This window comes from Trichechus manatus, unplaced genomic scaffold (assembly GCF_000243295.1).
Source record: "Trichechus manatus latirostris isolate Lorelei unplaced genomic scaffold, TriManLat1.0 scaffold00001, whole genome shotgun sequence".
NCBI classification, from domain to species: domain Eukaryota; kingdom Metazoa; phylum Chordata; class Mammalia; order Sirenia; family Trichechidae; genus Trichechus; species Trichechus manatus.
The window spans coordinates 24,864,321-24,883,088 of NW_004443937.1; the positions used below are offsets into that span (position 1 = coordinate 24,864,321).

General features: G+C 47.2%; 2 protein-coding genes across 2 annotated transcripts in view; one reads left to right on the top strand and one right to left on the bottom strand.

Moving 5' to 3' along the window:
- Positions 1 to 18,768, bottom strand: part of FYCO1 (FYVE and coiled-coil domain autophagy adaptor 1) — an 87,808-nt gene that overhangs the window by 23,191 nt on the left and 45,849 nt on the right. Inside the window, exon 14 of the mRNA XM_023726315.1 lies at positions 16,429 to 16,561. Within this exon, the coding sequence (XP_023582083.1) occupies positions 16,429 to 16,561 (133 nt within the window). The remainder of the gene's footprint in view (positions 1 to 16,428; positions 16,562 to 18,768) is intronic.
- On the top strand, positions 3,545 to 8,696 carry CXCR6 (C-X-C motif chemokine receptor 6). Its single transcript, XM_004368457.2, has 2 exons — positions 3,545 to 3,986; positions 7,050 to 8,696. The coding sequence occupies exon 2, from the start codon at positions 7,071 to 7,073 to the stop codon at positions 8,094 to 8,096; it is 1,026 nt and encodes a 341-aa protein (XP_004368514.1). The 5' UTR covers positions 3,545 to 3,986; positions 7,050 to 7,070; the 3' UTR covers positions 8,097 to 8,696.

The window sequence follows — 18,768 nt, forward strand, 5'->3', positions numbered from 1 at the left end:
TGCTCATCCCTCTAGGGGTGGTCATCCTCAGGTACCCCACCATGCACACAGCCCATGCTCAATAAATGTCTAATTATCAGTCTCAGGGTAAGGTTTTTTCTGTCCCAAATGCCCCCAGAGGACGACATAACCAAGACATCCACTTTAGAACTGAGGAAGAATAAAGTGGTGACCACAAACAAGGCGGACGCTGAGGAAGTCCCTGGCCAAGCAGTCCAGGGGTCCACGCCTCAATGGGCGAGGGGTCACGGGTGGGGACCCTCCGGCTGGAACCTACAATACTTTCCTCTCACAGATCAAAGTGCCTCGGACTCTCTTTCACTTAATTACCGTACAGCCTCAATCCCGCAGACTGCCTGGGGAGCAGATCCTCTGTCGGTTTAGATTTCCTGGCTGAGGAGGGAATGGGTACCCAAAGGCCTTTTGGCTGAAGATGGCTTGCTGACAATCTTCCTCAGGCAGCTGTCTCTACTCCTCTATCTCGCTAAGCACAGCACAGTGGTGTGTTGCTTTGCCTGATGACATGGGGCCCTCCAGTGCCTCAGTCTACGAAAGCCTTCAGATTGGAGAGGTCTTCTGTTTAGAACTGCACTGTCTAATAGCCACATGTGGCTATTTAAATGAGTCAGAATTAAATAACACTAAAAATCTGGCTCCTTGGTGGCATTAGCCACACTTCCAGTGCTCAATAACCAGCTGAGGCTAGGGGCTACTGCGCTGGATGGCACAGGGCCGGGGGCATCCATCATCATGAAAGCTCTGTTGAACAGTGTGCTGTAGAAGGCTGGGCTGAACCACGCTGTAGACTGCATTCACTCTGGGATCTGGGGGCATCTTTTATTTTGCTGTTAAAAAGTAAACTGATAGTAGTTTTCCTTTTAGTAATTGTTTTCCTTTTTGCCTACAAACCAAGTGAACAAGAGCATTTCTGGGATTTTGATGTTGGATTACTTGGTGACCAATGTCTGATCAGAGTCCCTGGGTAGCACAAATAGTTAAGTGCTCGACTACTAGCCAAAAGGTTGGAGGTTTGAACCCACCCAGAGTCGCCTCGGGAGACAGGCCTGGCAATCTGCTTCTGAAAGGTCACAGCCTTAAAAACCCTACGGAGCAGTTCTACTCTGCACACATGTGGTCACCATGATCTGGAATTGACTCGGCAGCAATGAGCAACAACAGTCTAACCATAACACAGGCATCCGTGTGCCTATCCTCGTGTCTAACACCTAGGGCACCACTGAGCAAGCCTTGTTCACCTCACCTGCTATTTGGTTAGGCTACTTTTCTACAGACCTTCAGTTACTAACTCATCCTTCACACTCCCTGTCATCCTCCAATGCCTTGCTGTCGGATTCTTCTCCTCCTGACAACTGTAAACGCCTCCTCCCTGGGTCCTGGGACTCACATCCTTATGGTTCTGGCACTGGAATACCAGTCCTTGGGGAAGGTGAGCACGTCAGCACAGTCTGACTTCCTAGATAAGCCTGTGGCAGGAACATCTGCTCTTTCCCCTCCGTTGTTCCTCTACTTCTATTTAGAAAATGTTTGGTACGTGTTCCAGCGGAAATTCAAGACATGCGTGACTAGGTATTTGTCCTTAAGAAGTTTAGTTTTGTTTCAAAGAATAACAATGGTCTTGAAATGACTAACACTACAAATACGGAGATAATAAAGGAACTTTATAAAGTGGTTGAAGTAAAATTCTGGTTCCAAAATTGTGAGTGGCTTAGTTCCTCAAATTTAGTTGCAAGTCTTCAGTACTACACAGACCTTTTCACTGGTCATGAGAAAAGCAGTCATCCTCTCTCAGGTACACATATTTCCACACTGACACGCACACACACACACATCCTGATATAGGTGGCTGCACCTATACAGTCAAGGAGGGCACCAGGCCAAGGCCTCCATTTTCCCTCATGGAGTACAAGTGATTGGCTAAGAGAGAAGAGTAAGACCGAATGTACTAAGCAAAGAAGGCTTAGATGGTTCTAACACTGCCCCATGAACTGTCTGAATGACATGCTTGGCTTCTCTCTGTGAACAACTCATTTCTCAAAGCTTAAAGACCCGAAAAATGTCAGTCTGCCTCACTCTAAAGGGTTGTCCTGCCCCAAAACATCTCTTTGAAAGACGGATGCTTTGACCCATCTCCCCTTCAGTATTTGGTTCAGCTTGTTCATTTGTCCATTTGCCCATCAGCTCCTCCCTCCGCCCATCTGTCCAGAGGTACCTATTCTATGCAGTCACATAATTCCTGTCCTCAGGGAACACCCCACCTGTTTGCACCAGTTTGGGTGAAAGGGCAGTTTGAACTAGTTCATTTAAAAAAAAATAAAAACAAAAACTTGAAAGCCCACTAGAGGCCTTCAGCTCTTTGAGCAGACCCCCTGGGATGGCTCCATACACAGAAAGAGTAGTGCAAGGAGCACTGGCTGTGAAGTCACACAGGCCTTGGGTGACTCCTGGGGACAAGCGAGCTAACCTCTCTCATCTATCTTCTGCTCACTCATCAGTAAACGGCCAGGATTCAACGACTGTACAAGGGAAGCATCAGCACAGGCCTGGCTCATGGCAGAACTCCGGGTGTGAGGCCCCAGATCCCATGAGGACAGTCCCTAATGCCTGACACCCTACCCTTAGGAAGAGTCACTCACAGAGTTTGCATAGCAGGTGGGGCAGAGAGCACCAGCCTCGGGTGGGAGGCAGGCTGGGTGGGGGTGCAGGGTCAAAGAAGGGGGGCAGGAGAGTTGCTACTGTGGGAAAGAAGAGATGGAGTCCACTCCTCTACTGAATGCCCTCTGCATACATGGGAGATACTGGGGAACGTGGCCCAGGCAGACATTCCTCCAATTCCTGCCCTTCGGGTGTTATTTCTCAGAAGTGTCAGCAATCTGGATCATGGTGACCAGCAACTAGAACAGTACTGAGATCAAGGCCAAGGTGTTCAACACCTGGGGAGTGCCAGGTGTAGACAGGGCAGCCACAGGGAACTAGGTGATTGCAGCCAGGATAAAGAGGATGGGTGAGCACTGCTGGTCGAGGGCACTGAGTGGAGTGGGTTTAGGAGGCAAGGCTGCACCCCGCCCTCTGGCAGAGCCATCACTAGAAACCAACCGGCCCATTCGTCTGGCAATGACAGAGGCCTGGGTTTGTATCCTGGAATTGTCAGTTACCAGTCATGTGAACATGGGGCTGTCACTTAGTCTATGGTCGTCTGAGTTCTCATGTATAAAATGGGGATAATGAATGATTTGCAGGGCTGCTATGAGGATCAACACAATCAGGTATGCAGAGCTGCATGCACGCACAGAACAAGCATAGCACGGACTCAATAAACATTTGCTCTCATCCCCCTGCCTCTGCACTGGCCCAGACTCAAACTGTTCCAAAGAGACCTAGCAAATGAATTACTTTTAAGGTACACACACCACCATCAAGAAGGCCTAGTGACACAATGGTGAAGTGCTCGGCTGCTAACCAAAAGGTCAGCGGTTCGAACCCATCCAGTGGCTCTGTGAGAGAAAACACCTGGCAATCTGCTCCTGTAAAGACTACAGACTAGGAAACCCTATGGGACAGTTCTACTCTGTTGTATAGGGTCACTATGAGTCGAAATAGACTTGATGGCACCTAACATCAACGTCACACCACCGTCTTCAGGGTACCGCCAGAGCCAGACCTACTTATTGCTCCTCTTTGGTTTACAAATAAAACCCCTCTCAGATCCAGAATGAAGAAGCCCCAAGCCAGAATGCAGGCGTTAGGTGGGGTGTCAGCGCCATTGCTTCGTATCCTTGACTCCCAAACTACATGAGTGAAGTCTGGTCATGTAGATTCTGATCTGCAGGAGGGGTGGCTAGGGGTGGGTCTCTTATAATAACCAACGAAAGGCTCTTAAAACATTCAGCGGAAACAGGGGCCACATCACAGAAAGGTAGAGGCAGGCTGCTGTCGTGAGCAAGCTCGTCTCTGGAGCATCTCTACTGGTGAGTCATCTGTCTTCCTCTTCATACTCAGAAGAAAGGGGAGAAGTCATCCCTTCTGGGGTTCTCAAATTCCTGCCTGCAGCATAGCCTAGCGGTAAAATGTCCGGGCTTTAAAGCTGAATTGCTCTTAGTTCAAATCCAGTCTCTGCCACTTGGTGCTATGAGGGTTAAATTAGAGAAATATGAAAACTACTTAACACAGTGCTGGCACACAGTCAGTGCTTGTAAGCTGATGGGACTACTAGTAAGGGCACAATCAGACCCACCCCGCGAGGTGAGGAGAGTCCAGCCACCGCCTGTACTTGTTCATGGAATAATCTGTTTTCCTTTCAGACAATCTATTCTCTCAGGTGATTGTCTGCTTTCTTTTCTGAGTATAATAGACCACTGTAGAAAATTTGGAAACTAATAAACCCTGGTGGCACAGTGGTTAAGAGCTATGGCTGCTAACCAAAAGGTCGGCAGTTCGAATCCACCAGGCACCCCTTGGAAACTCTACGAGGCAGTTCTACTCTGTCCTATAGGGTTGCTAGGAGTCGGAATCGACTCGATGGCAATGGGTTTATATAAAATATAAAGGAGGAGGGGGGAAGTGACCCATAAGTCCACCGGTCAAGAGATACACTGCTGATAAAATTTGGTCATTTTTTCTAAGTTTTTAAAAGCATAGTCAAAATCACACAGCTTATTAGGGATTTTTAAACAAGCATCTACAGAACACATGGCATGATTCAAGGGGTTCATGAACGCCCCCAAATTGCAGGTGTTTGTGTGTACGTGCGTGTGTGTGTGTGTACATTATTTCCGAAGGAAAGGACCACAGGTTTTATGAGATTCTCTAAGGGGTTTATGATAAAAAAGTTAAGAACCATAATCAGTTTTATATCCTTTTTGTCATCTATCATTGTAATAGTAATAGCTAATACTTATTTTGCATATTTACTTTGTGCTTGCACTGTTCTGAGCAATTTAAATGTTATTAATTTAAATTTACATATAAATTTAAATAGTTTTCCCAAATCATTAAAAGCTCTTCCTAAATATCTAGTCATGTTCTATTTTATGTGTGAATTATAATTTGCTTCATCATTTATTATCAGACATCTAGACTATTTCCAAAGTTATATATATTACCTTTTTTCCCCATAAATCAATTATGTTGCATAGGACTTTGGTTACAGAAGATTAAAAAAACGGTTGTAACATTTTCTAGAAGGGAAAGTAATTTTTAATACTCTGCACAGAACTGTCTAGTCCCAATCTGCTGTTAATATTAAATTTTACCAATTATTACAAATGAATTTGCATGCATCCTTTGAGGAAATGTATAATGCTACTATGTATAAAGATCCAGCAACAGCCAGAATAGGGTTTAAAAAAAAAAAAGCCAGAGTAAGTCGAGCAGTAATGGAGAGCTGGACATTACTCTTAACAAAAGCAAGCTCTTGTTTCATGTTCTAAATGATGGAAAAAGTGTTTTTGTCCCTGTGTAAAGCAATACACATACATAGCACCATCGACCTACTTAATCTAGCATCCCAGGAAGCCAGCTGGGGCACCATGCCTACTGGCTGAGTATAACAGAGATCTAACACTTCGTGGCTGAGAGGCAGGAACTACTGACCGAGTTGTCACCATCCTGGCCTTATCTCAAAGGCAAGGTCTTTCCTTGCTACAGAGGAAAGGCGTTTTGCCCGCACCAGGGCTGACACTGCTTCCAGTTAGGACTCGAGGTCAGGAAAAGAAAAGTACCTGAGTGGATCAGAAAGGGGGGATGATTTCACCTTTTACAGACAGTTATCTGGCCAGTCAATATTTTGGCTTTTCTAAGTCTTGCAGGTTCTCTGTCCAAACGTCTGCTCTTCTGAGAACATCTTCTTGAGGTGCTGGGGGGCATGGCTGAGGGTCCCTGGAAAGGGGCAATTGCATGTTGAGTATCTGCAGGGAGGAGGCGAGGACTGGCCTGGCACTCCAAGAGCAATGTTGCTGTGCTGCCCCTGCTCCCACGCCACAGGTTACATCACCCTTATGTCCTGTCTGTGGCCCTCAGCAGGGTCACAGGGGAGAGAGAAGGGTCACAGGAAGCAACAAACTTGAAGGGCCCAGAGTCCCAGGCAAGAAAGGCAGCTATTTCCAGTCTCAGTGCAAGGCTGGCCACCCGCCTCACTGAAGTAGCCCACCTATCTGGCACTCCATTTCAATTGGGTCTTCCAACTGTTAAAGCAGACCCCTACAGAGCGAATCATAAAAGTTAAAACAGCGTCCCTCCTTCTGAGGAAATCTACCTTTTAAGAGACTCCTGAAGATCAAGAAGTTTCTGGAAAGAGGCTCTGACGGCAGAAGGTTATAAATTGTAACAGATGACAGAGGGGAAATTTTAGGCTGGGGTTTGAGGAGAACTGCCCACTTTCCAGCCACAGTGCCAAGCAGCCATGGGTTTTTCTCTGCCTTGTTTAATCTATACAAGTTGCCTATATCAGTTGCCTTTTCTAATCTATGCAACAGAGGGGAAGAATAGGCAAGATGGACCGCCCCACTCAAGTAGAGAAGCCTGGTCATTCCCCAAACACGTCTCAGTCTCCAGGAGTCTCCTTGACAGTAGAGCCCCCTAGGAGGGGTGCTTGCTTTCACTATTAGCAGTTCATGGGCTAATTTTACAGGAAACGGGGACAGGATGGGTGGGCAACTGCTATGGTGTGTGGGTAGATGAAGACAGGCCCTCCCCATTAAAAGGTGGTGCTACTCTTCCAAAAGGAACCGGTGCCTATTTAACTGGATGGTGGTCTTTACTTTCTTAACAATTTGGCATGGGGTTTTATGGAGTGTGTGTGGGTCGTTACGTGCCATCTCCCAGATTGGTGGTGCTGAGAATCTTAGGGCTAATGAAGAATCCCTTGTCCTGTCTAATTTCCTCTATCTCCAGTGTACTGATGGTCTGGGCTGGGTTTTTACTGAGCACAACAGTGGGTGGGTTTAGGAGAGGCCCACCACCTAAATGTGGTCAGTGGGACAGTGGGAAGACCAGAAGTGTCCCAAATAAAATTCCTGCATTTTGACTTACAGGTGTTCATCAGAACAGACACCATGGAAGAGGATGACTACAAAGATCCTTGGTTTTTTAACACTTCCAAGGACAGCAGACAGGAGCATAATCACTTCCTGCAGTTCAGCAAGTTCTTTCTGCCCTGCATGTACATGGTGGTGTTCGTATGTGGCCTGGTGGGGAACTCTCTGGTGCTGGTCATACACATCTTCTACCAGAAGGAGAAGAGCATGACAAACATGTTCCTGATGAACCTGCCCCTGGCTGACCTGGTGTTTGTCTGTACTCTGCCCTTCTGGACCTATGCAAGCATTCACGAGTGGGTCTTTGGCACATCTATGTGCAAAATCCTGCTGGGCACCTACACTTTGAACTTCTACACATCCATGCTCACCCTTACCTGCATCACAGTGTACCGCTTCACTGCAGTGGTTCAAGCCACCAAAGCCCACAACCTGCAGGCCAAGCGGATGATCTGGGGCAAGGTCATCTGCCTGTTCACCTGGGTGATCTCCCTGCTGGTTTCTTTGCCACAGATCATCTATGGAAATGTCTCTCCTCGTGACAAGGTCATCTGTGATTACAAAGATGATAAAATTTCCACTGTGGTCCTTGCTACTCAGATGACACTGGGGTTCTTCCTGCCGCTGATTACCATGATTGTCTGCTACTCGGTCATAATCAAGACCCTGCTTCACGCCCGTGGCTTCCAGAAGCACAAGTCTCTAAAGATCATCTTCCTGGTGGTGGCTGTGTTCCTGCTGACCCAGACACCCTTTAACCTCATGAAGCTTATCCGCAGCACAAGCTGGGAGTACCATGCCATGACCAGCTTTCATTATGCCATCATAGTGACAGAGGCCATTGCCTACCTGCGGGCCTGCCTTAATCCTGTGCTCTATGTCTTTGTTGGCCTGAAGTTTCGGAAGAACTTCTGGAAACTTATGAAGGACATTGGCTGCCTCCCTTACCTGGGCATCTCAAGTCAATGGAAGTCTTCTGAGGACACCTCCAAGATTTCTTCTGTCTTCCACAATGTGGAGGCCACCAGCATGTTCCAAATGTAGGCCATGCCAAGGCCTGGAGAAGATGCTCAGCAATTTACAAAGAAAATGGCAGCATGAGATGAAGAAGGTTTTGTTTATAGCTGTGCATTCTCATGGAGAAGTAATCCAACACTGCAGCTTGTTTGGAATGCTTCTTTTAAGGCATGAGCATATTCTGTTCTCTTCTTGAACACCCAGGCCTAAAGCTTATAAGGGCTTTCCTTCCTTCATCCCCACAGATGCCGACACCAAGGGAATGAACATGTGACTCTTAAGGTCTCAGGTTCTCCTTCACTGGGACTGGAACTGAAGGTTGAAGAGGGGAGCACAGTTAAAAAAGCTGTTGATGGAGGGTGGCATTCTGGGCTCCCAAGTTCAGATTCTTTTGTACTGAGCAAGCAGAGATTTGAGCAGCCATGAAAATAAGCACTGGCCCATACAGCTCTGACCTCAGTCAGCAGGCACTTAATAGAAATGAGATCAGGTCTTGTCTCACTGTGAGGTTTGACGTTTTTTTTCTTCTTTTTATTGTTGTGCTTTCAGTGAAAATTTAAAATTCAAGTTAGTCTCTCATACAAAAATCTATACATAAATTGTTATGTGACCCTACTTGCTCTCCCTATGCTGTGACAGCACACTCTTCCTTTCCACCCCAGATTTCCCGTGTCCATTCAACTAGCTCCTGACCCTCTCTGCCTTCTCCTCTCATCTCTGGACGAGAGCTGCTCATTTAATCTCATGTATCTACTTGAGCTAAGAAGCACACTCTTTCACGAGTATCATTTTATGTCCCACAGTCCAGTCTAATCTTTGTCTGAATAGTTGGCCTTGGGAATGGTTTTAGTTTTGGGCTAACAGAAAGCTCGGGGGCCATGTCTTCCAGGGTCCCTCCAGTCTCAATCAAACCATTAACTCTGGTCTTTTTACTAGAATTTGAGATCTGCACCCCACTTTTCTCCTGCTCCGTCAGGGACTCTATGTTGTGTTCCCTGTCAGGGCGGTCATTGTGGTAGCCGGGCCCCATCTAGTTCTTCTGGTCTCAGGCTGATGAAGTCTCTGGTTTATGTGTCCCTTTCTGTCTCTTGAACTAATACGTTCCTCGTGTCCATAGTGTTCTTCATTCTCCTTTACTCCAGGTGGGTTGGGAACAATTGACGCATCTTAGATGGCTGCTTGCTAGCTTTTAAGACCCAGATGCCACTCACCAAAGTGGGATGCAGAACATTTTCTTAAACTTTGTTATGTCAATTGACAGAGATGTCCGCTGAAAGCATGGTCCCCAGACCCCCACCCCTGCTACTCTGTCCCTTGACATGTTTGGTTGTATTCAGGAAATTTCTTAGCTTTCTTAGTCCCGTTGTGCTGACTTCCCCTGTAGTGTGTGCTGTTCTTCCCTTCACCTAAGATAATTCTTATCTACTTTCTAGTTAGTGAATACCCCTCTCCTCTCCCTCTTCACCCTCATAACCATCAAAGAATGTTGTCTTCTGTGTTTAAACCTTTTCTTGGGTTTTTATAATAGTGGTCTTATACAATATTTGTCCTTTTGCAACTAAGTTCACTCAGCATAAAACCTTCCAGACTCATCCATGTTATATTTCACAGATTCATGGTTGTCCTTTATTGTTGTGTAGTATTCCATTGTGTGAATATACCATAATTTGTTTATCCATTCATCCACTGATGGGCACCTAGGTTGTTTCCATCTTTTGCTATTGTGAACAATGCTGCAATGATCATGGGTGTGCATATATCTATTCATGTGATGGCTCTTATTTTTCTAGGATATATTCCGAGGAGTGAGATTGCTGGATCGTATAGTACTTCTATTTCTAGCTTTTTAAGGAAGCGCCAAATCTATTTCCAAAGTGGTTGTACCATTTTACATTCCCACCAACAGTGTATAAGTGTTCCAGTCTCTCCACAACCTCTCAAACATTTATTATTTTGTGTTTTTTGGATTAATGCTAGCCTTGTTGGGGTGAGATGGTATCTCGTTGTAGTTCTGATTTGCGTTTCTCTAATGGCTAATGATCAGAGGTTTGACTTTTACACAGGGAGATGTTTATATTCTCTTTGTTTACTCCTGGAAGGACTAGCACCAGGGAGTGTGAATGAGCCAAAAAAATCAGAGTTCACTGAGAATGCCAGTGGTCCATGGAATGCTTGAAAAATGTGCAAAGCAGAGTTGACAACTGTCAAGAATCTAAGCATTTCTGAAAGGGATTCTTTGGTGGGTTTGCTCATTTAAAAACTCAATTATCCAACGCTTGCCACACACACACAAACACACATGTGTATATACATACATTAAATAGCATATGATTTTCATGACTGAGAAACTAAAACCCTTTTAAAGTCTCCAAACTACTCTTATCCTTAGGTGCATTCTATTTTGTTATGCTCAGAACACATGCAAAATGGTTCCGAGCTTAGAGCGCAGGAAATAAGTTAAAACTGTAACCTTTCAGGGTACTGCTCTATCAAGGAAATGGAATATACCAGTGATAACAACCCAGCTTCTTCACTGTGGCTTCCAACCTCCTGTCTAAAATGTGTAGTGCATTTGTTTTCGACCTATAATGTGGTCACAGTGTATGCACAGTTTTAAATATCAGACTTTTATGCGTTTTATTAGATCCTGGCAGTCTGCTCAACAGGCTTAAAGATATCTTTGGGGCTCATGCATTGCAAAATCATTCAGTGAAACAGGGAGAATCACTTGACAACATTTAAATAGAGTGCACGAGGAGGTGGGCCAGAACTGGCTTAGCAGTGTGCTACTGGGGCTCGGACAGACCTGAGTTGAACCCTAGCTCTGCCACTGACCAGTTGGTAAGACCATGGGCAAGTCGTCTAGTCTCTGACCACCTCTGTTTCTTTTCTTTTTGGTGAAATACGGATCATTAACAGCAACCACTTCTCAGGGTTGGTGTGAAGATGACTTGAGATAATACATGCAAAACAGTTTGCATTTGGGGGTAGAAGGGCTCCAAAAAATGGCAGTGGTTTTTATTATGACTTGTAAGGACAAGTGACACAAAATGGAAGGCCTCTATCTCACTCCCTGTGGTCAGCGGGGTGAGGGAGGATTGGCTTCATGCCTTCTGATGTCTGTGCCATACTGCATGCACCCTGGTCCAGCTGAGCACAGGGAGGGCCTTGTAGCCCACCCAATCCTACCTACTGCATCATAAATGCACCTAAAAGCACCCACAAGAGGAGCTCCTTTACTGCACTCGAACCACATGAACCACCAAGAGCTTCCTCAAACAACAAAATCTGCCCTTTTCCTGGTAGCAAGGCTGACGTTTACCCTCTTTTAATTGGCTTTGGAGGTGGGGCTTCTGTCATCCCGCCTTTGTGGATTCGTCTTAATGTTGAGCACTTCTGACGGAGGGCCACCAGTTCCTGGCTTCCCTGACAGTGTCCTAGCCCACGAGGCAGAGGCCCTAACCAGGGAAGGAAGAAGCCAAGAGTTGGGGAGACAGGGCCTGCGGCATCTGCACATGTGGCTGAGCATTGTGGTGTGGTGGGAAAGGTCAGTAACAGCTCCATCTCTGTGTCTCTGAGCAAATTACTCAGCCCCCCAAGACGCCCATTTACCATCATACCACAGGCTAATGACGGCTGCCCTCCCGCGGTGCTTGTGAGGAAAGGACAGTACACACCGAGGGCCCAGCTTGGGGCCTATCTGGCCACGGCAACAGAGAGGCAGCTGCTGGGACCAGTAGGTTTTCCCTCACCAGGTACCTACCTGGCTGAAGAAATCAAATGGGATGCAAGTTGTCTGTTGGGGCATGCCCCACTGCAGGCCTATTTTGTATGTCCTCTCTTCAGGCTGTCAAAGGCTTTGCCCTGGCTCTTCCATGGCTTAGGAAAGCCCTGCCTGCTCTTTCCCAAGAAGAGCATAGCAGCAGAATATTCCCTTGCCTCCTCCGTTGCTCATTGGTCCCACATTTCTTGGGCCCCTAACTGCTACACTCAGGTGCAGATACCATTTTTCCAAACCCTCCTCTGGATACACACCATTGCTGGCAATGAACACTGGTACAGCACTCTGCAGGTTACAGACAGCTTTTGTGGTCTTGACCTCATTCAATCCATATCATCAGCCCCAAGGAACAGAAGACACTGTTTTTACAATCTCTATTTTACAGATGATGAAACTGAGGTGAGGTGCGGGGCAGAGTCAGGTCTCATCCTCAGACCTGCTCTTCTCCTCCCCTTGACTCTCCCCTCTGCTCACACACACCAGTGCATGACAGGAAAGGTCTGGGGGCAGGGAGAGGACAGTCCAGGCCGGCTGTGGCCCTAGTTGGGTCCAGACTGCTTTGGGCATGGTCTGAGAGGAAAAACACATTCCTTCCCAACAGAGATACAGCAGGTGCCACAGATGGTCTGGGTCATATAAGATGTGATGAACACAGGGAGACATGGATCAGGGGCCACTGGGGAGCCTAAAGCCCAGGTGTTCTTAGTGGGTGTTGTGGATTGAAAGGATGAGTCCACAGGTGAGAAAAGCCTGAAGCTACCCCTACTGGAGGGGTGGAGTCAGAGCAAAGGGCACGGGCCCAGGAGTGGTCAGGCGGTCACTCCAGCCTTCCCCTGCAAGGGGATCTCAGGGCATCACCCCTTCCAGGTACCTAGTCCCTCGTGGCCCATGGTAAACTCACAACGCTGTTCTGAAGGAGGGCTGGCATTACTGTCCACATTTTCAGGTGAGGAAGCTAGTTCAGAGAGATTAACACCTGCCAGAGCTCACACAGCAGAGCTGGGGCTTACGACCCCAGTGAAGGCTCTACTCCACCCCTAAATATTGGCTACAGAAAGGTTTAATGCAGCTGACAAGCCACCGGGCACCTGCCAACTCTGTAGGCCAACCCATGAGCAAGGTGGCTTTCTAGCCTTAACCATTCTCACCATATCCTGTTTTTGTTTTGTTTCTGAGATATGAGGTGTCAATCTCCTGGCTGGCGACAAATCAACCACAGGTCCCCCAAAGCACTCTGTCCACGAATCACCGGCTCTAATGCAATGACCGGCGAAGGATGTTCTGTGGGCTCAGGGACAGACTCTGTGGGTTTGTTTAAGCTCACTCAGTACCATCCAGCAATCTACTTCCTTGAGAAGACTATGGGGTATCAGGTGCAAGTACTGGGGCATGAAGCAGTAGATCAGCTGAGTGGGTGGCTCAGCTGCCTGGCATCACAACTCAGGGTCAAATAATTGTGAAAACAAGGCCCCTCCACAGAAGGCTTCCCAGGGGCCAGGCACTGGGTTCAGTGTGTTAGTCCACATCATTCTTGTTTAATCTGACAACGCTAGGGGGTGGGTGCTTTCCCTGTTTCTTCTGTACTGATGAGGGAACTGAGTTCAGGGAGACTGCAGTGGCTGAAGCCATGAAAACCAGAGGTGGAAGACAGGGATTCTCACCAGATGTGTCTGATTCTGGAGCACAAGCTCTTCACTGCGATACAGGCTGCTCATCAGGTAACCAGGGGGGAGGACAGGCCTTGAGGAGGCCATGACTGGGTGGAGGATGAGCAGAGGCCAAGGGGCGCCAAAGCCCAGTGTCCCTCCCAGTCCCTGTCCTACCTCCTGGCCCGATTCACCAGCTGACAAGAGTCTGGTTTCCTTCTCTGCCTGCCACCTCAGTCCTGAGAACAGATGGTCAACAGAGATGGCTGAGGGTGGGCCTGGATGACTAAGAGACAGGGTGTTTGTTGGCGTGTCTGAAGGATTCTGAATATCATCATTTTATGAGAGGTGTTCCTGCTTCCCACCACTGTTCTGGCTCTGAGCCATGCCCTGGGGGCCATGGGGAGGTCACTTAGGGAGTCCAGAGCATCCTGCCAGGTCTCCCTGCAAGGCTGGACTTTGGGACTTCTTCCTGTCCCATCACTTACTGGAAGGGCAAGGCAAGCAGCTTCCTTAGCCCTAAGGAGTGTATGTGTGGGAGAAGTAGACATGGGGCAGAGCAAGATGGGCAGGTTTCTGACAGTCACATGGGGAAATGGGGACCTGCACAAGAGCTGAACTCTTCAAAATCTCAAGCCTGTGGACTGGAGGGAGCAGTGCTGGGTTCAAAGCCGAGCCTGACACTTATGGACACATAATCTTCAGCAAGTTATCTGGTCTCCCAAGGCTTCCGTTTCTTTACCTGTAAACTAGGGATAATAATCCCTACTCCCTGAAGTGCTACAAGGGGACTAAGTGAGGTCATGTGTAAAAGTAACTGGTACAGGAAGGTAATCAGCAAGAGCTTCTTTCAACAGTGCTACTTCCAAGCAGTGTTAATGGATTTGGACTTAACAGGCTGTTTAATCCCTTCTGGATGGTGTCTTGCCTTGGGTTTCCTTTTTTTCTCTAAGTTTCCCATCAGGGATGCTTTTACAAATCCAGGAGTCTGTATCTCCCCCACCTTCTTAGACTCCTGGCTTTTTGCATTGGGTCTTAAACTTAAAAAAAAAAAAATATATAAAAAGCAATAAAGAAAAAGCTACCAAGGATGCTTGGATTTATCTCTACCCAAGGCACAAAGATGTCTGACAATGCAGGTCTACCTGACTTGGAGGTTTGCTCTTCACCCAAACAGATGAAGCTCAGGGGACTGTGGGTTTCCAACCACCAGTCCCAGATCCGCCCTGGAACCCATGGGCCTGCAAACTGGTAGTTTCCTTTCCCTGGAATGGTTCCTGATTTCCCACAGCTGAAAACACATTTTGTGTCAGCAGTCAGAGTGCCTTCTGTTTTTGTCCCTACTGGGAAAGCGGAAGAGGAAGGGAAAGATGAGGACCGAGGGAGCTACAGGGTGGTCACTTTCTTGCACAGGCTACAGGAGATGCTTGCAAGCCAAAGGTAGTCCCCATAGGACTGAGTCTCCTGGTCCTGCTCACCTGACCACCTACCCATCTGCTGGGAGGTGAGTCAGGGTCAGTAAGGAGGTGCCAGGTGATGATGGCAGAGTGCACTCAGTGCTAACGGAGCAGAACACGCTCCGGGCCCACTGGGCCATAGGGGCTGGGGAAAAGGTCTCAGGCCCACAGGGTCAGGGAGCGCTTCAGGGGAGGGTGTTCCAGGGAGGAAAAGGAAAGCAACAGTGAGCAGGGGCTGTCTTGGGCTGTGTGACCAGGTTGGCTTTATCCATGAGGCTACAACATGGAGGGTTTAGTCACGTTCTAGTCAGAGAACTGAGGAGTGTGGAGAGATACACGTTGGCCTAAAGTTGCCTATGCTGAGAGCCTTATGAAGATTAAATACATCTCCCACACAGCAGAAATCTTGGATACTACCATCAACGGACCAATCCTGGCCCTACTTGGAATTCTGAGCAGGAAGATCTCAACTTGAGTCAGCAAGAACATCACAAAACTCCTAAGCGGGAGTGAAAGTGGGTCAAGCAACGTCTGGGATCTGGGAGCCACGTCGATTCTTCCTTGAGCTTCTCAACACCCAATGCTTTGCTGTAGAAACTGCATCTAAGGCAGCCACCAGGGGTTGAGAAATACCAAGTGAGGCTGCTGTGGAGGGAAACTTGGCCTTTTCCTATGGGTCCCCTGGCATAAACTCCTGACATTTGATATGGTGGCACTTTGTGCAGTTTATTTTGTCTTTTTTTAAAAAAAAACTGTCCTTGCAAAACTCCTCAAAAACCTTGTTGGAAAACAAATACACCAGAAAAATGAGAGAGCCAAGGGAGAACAGTAGCTCAAGGACGCCTTTTTGCTGACGCTGTCAATTCACAGAGCAGTCAGGTCAGCGGGTCAGGGTCATGACTGACAGCAGCGTCACGATACCATGCTGGGGCACAGTGCAGCTGGGTGAGTGGAAAGCCGACCTCAGGGTAACAGACCTGCCCGTATTTTTTATTGCTTTTAGAACTATGGGGCTTTGGGAGGGCTTATGTGGTGCTAAAGCGAACTCTTAGAAAACACAACTGCCTGAGACAACTGAACTAAATCCAAACTTCCTTTCCCGTGGCGTCATTACCACGCCTGTCTGGTGGTTCCCAAAGATGAACATGGTTTTTAAAGAACAGCATGCTGCTCTGAGCATGGCCAAGGGCAGCATGGCAAGGGTTGCCCAAGCCCAGGAAGACAGGCCTTCCTGGGGATGCTGCCGTCAGGGAGACCACTGACGCGTCCCAGGAAATGACAAGGCTCAGCACTGACCATGCATGGGAGCTCCCGAACCCTGGGGCACTTCCCAGGGCCATCCTGTCCCGAAGACTTGTCTTGAGGCACCCTCCCTTAGGCAAAGACAGCCAAGCCTGCGACTGGTCCTTTGATAAGAAAGCACATGGGCCGGGCACTTCATCAGCACGCAGGAAATGGAGGTGATGTCTACTCACTGTTCAGCTGAGTTTGGGTCCAGAGAATCTGCTTCAGTGGGTGTTTCAGGCAAGGAGGAGCCGGACTCCTGAATCTGGCACAATTCCTCATCCGTGATGATGTCAAATACGGCATCGTCTGGCGGCCTGCAGTCTGTGTTTGCATGCGGGCCACAAAGGAGATCAAGAGAGAAGAGACACACACCATTATGCCCGGGATGGGGAGGGGCCCTTGGGAAAGTGAGGAGTGCAGCTGTGCAGAGCAAGCCCGCCGGACACATGTTAAATGCCCATTCAACTGACAGCTATTCTGTGCAGATGTGAGAGAAATGGCTGTTGGGATACTCCAGAAAAGCAGAAGAGGAGACCACAGATGAAACCAAAATGTACGACTTAAGAGGCTTCTCAAAGTCAGGACTTTGGAGAGGTTTGACCTTCTTACGCATTCTCTGAGGTCCTTTACTTAAAAGGAAAGAACCTATCGCAACATTATCAGGAAAGACCTAACAAAAAAGAAAACACACTCGGTGCCACTGATTCCTTGCTCCTTAAGACACAGGCAGTACTTATTCGTGCCTCTTTGGGAGCAAAATTCCGTCTGACTTGCATTTCACCCCAATCCACTGGTGGATGGGAAAAAACCTCCCTCTGCTCGAGGACTTGCAGATGGCATCATGCTCTGACCAGGGGACTTGCATCCAACTCCGTGGGCCTCTCAGTAGGAGGACTAGTCACATGGGTGCTCCTGTGCAGTCACCACCCACAAGCACCCTCTTGCACACGTCATGGAAAATATGATGGCAGGAAAATATGAGGCAAACCAAGTAAATGAAAGAAATGAGGAGGCAGGAAATGTAAGAAACCGAAACAAGGGACTTTGGCACGATGCTACCCTCTGTTACCACTGAATACCCACAAGTGAGTCAGCGGCAAGGGTTCCTGGGCCGCCTAGCAATAACAGTTCATGTGAGCTATAAATTCCCAGCTGGCCCTGCTAGATGGTGACTGGGACAGACCGTGCTTTAGAAGGAACGCTCTTCCTTCTGTCTGAAGTCTACATAATGGAGGGCTTGAGGAAGGGGATGGAAAGGGGGCCAGGGATTGGTTTCTTTCCATGGACTCAGCCACACTCCTGAACCTGCCTTCTGAGGCTGGCAGAGGGAAGAAAGGAGGAAAAGGAGGGAAGGGGAAGTGGGTAATAGGGATTCAAAACACTGTCTACTGAGAGAAATAAAAAATGACTCATATAAATGGAAATATACCATATTCATGGATTGGAAGACTTGATACTATTAAGGGGTCAATTCTCCCTAAACTGATCTAGAGATTCAACACAATCAAAATCAAAATCTCACCAGGATTTTTTGTAGAAATTGACAAATGGATTCTAAAATTTTTATGGAAAGGAAAGGACCTAGAATAGCCAAAACTTTGAAAAAGAACAAAGTTGAAGGACTCGCTCTGCCTGACTTTAAGACTTCCTATAAAACTATGTGTGGTGGCGGCAAAAGAATAGGCACATAGATAAACAGAATGCAATACAGTCCAAATATAAACAAAGGTGCGAAAGCAATTCAATGGAAAATACTTTTCAACCAATGGTGTTACAACAATTGGACAACCATATGCAAAAAAATGAATCTCTACTCATACCTTGCATCATATACAAAAATTAACTCAAAATGGATCATAGACTTAAGTATATAACCTAAAACTATAAAACTTTTAGGAGAAAACAGAAGATCTTTGAGCCCTTGGGTTAGGCAAAAAGAGATATGACACCAAAAGAGAAGAAAAAATTGATCCATAAGAGAAAAAATTGGTAAATTGGTAAATTGGACTTCATCAAAATTATAAACTTCTGCCATTGAAAAGGCACTTCAGCTCTTTGGAAAAAAATAGGGAGACAAGCTATCGCTTCAAAGAAAATAACTGTAAAACACGTATCTGATAAAGAACTTGTATCCAGAATACATCAATAAATCTCAAAACTCAATAAGAAAAAAATTAAAAAATGGGCAAAAAGATTTGAAGCTATAAGGATGGTAAAATAAGCACAAAATGCTGTACAAAGTACATCCCTCTCCCTAAGCAGTTCTTTGTACCTGCTAAAAATAATGGGGTCTCCCAACCTTCCTGATGATCCAGTTAAGCAAAATAGGAACTAATAATATTTCTAAAAAGCGGGCTGGCCTGGATCCAGGCAGAGGTCAAGGAGAAGTCTTTAGGGACCAGCTTATGGAGACAGAGATGAGACCCACTTCTACCCCTGCCATCTCAGCTCTGCCCCTCTGGTTTTCTACATCTCTATATCCAAGTGGGCTGCCTGGGCTGATCTGCTAGGCTGTGCTCAGGGCAGAG

What these genes read in the sequence shown, in the direction of transcription:
- CXCR6 (XM_004368457.2), top strand. Translation starts at nt 7,071, where the DNA reads ATGGAAGAGGATGACTACAAAGATCCTTGGTTTTTTAACACTTCCAAG.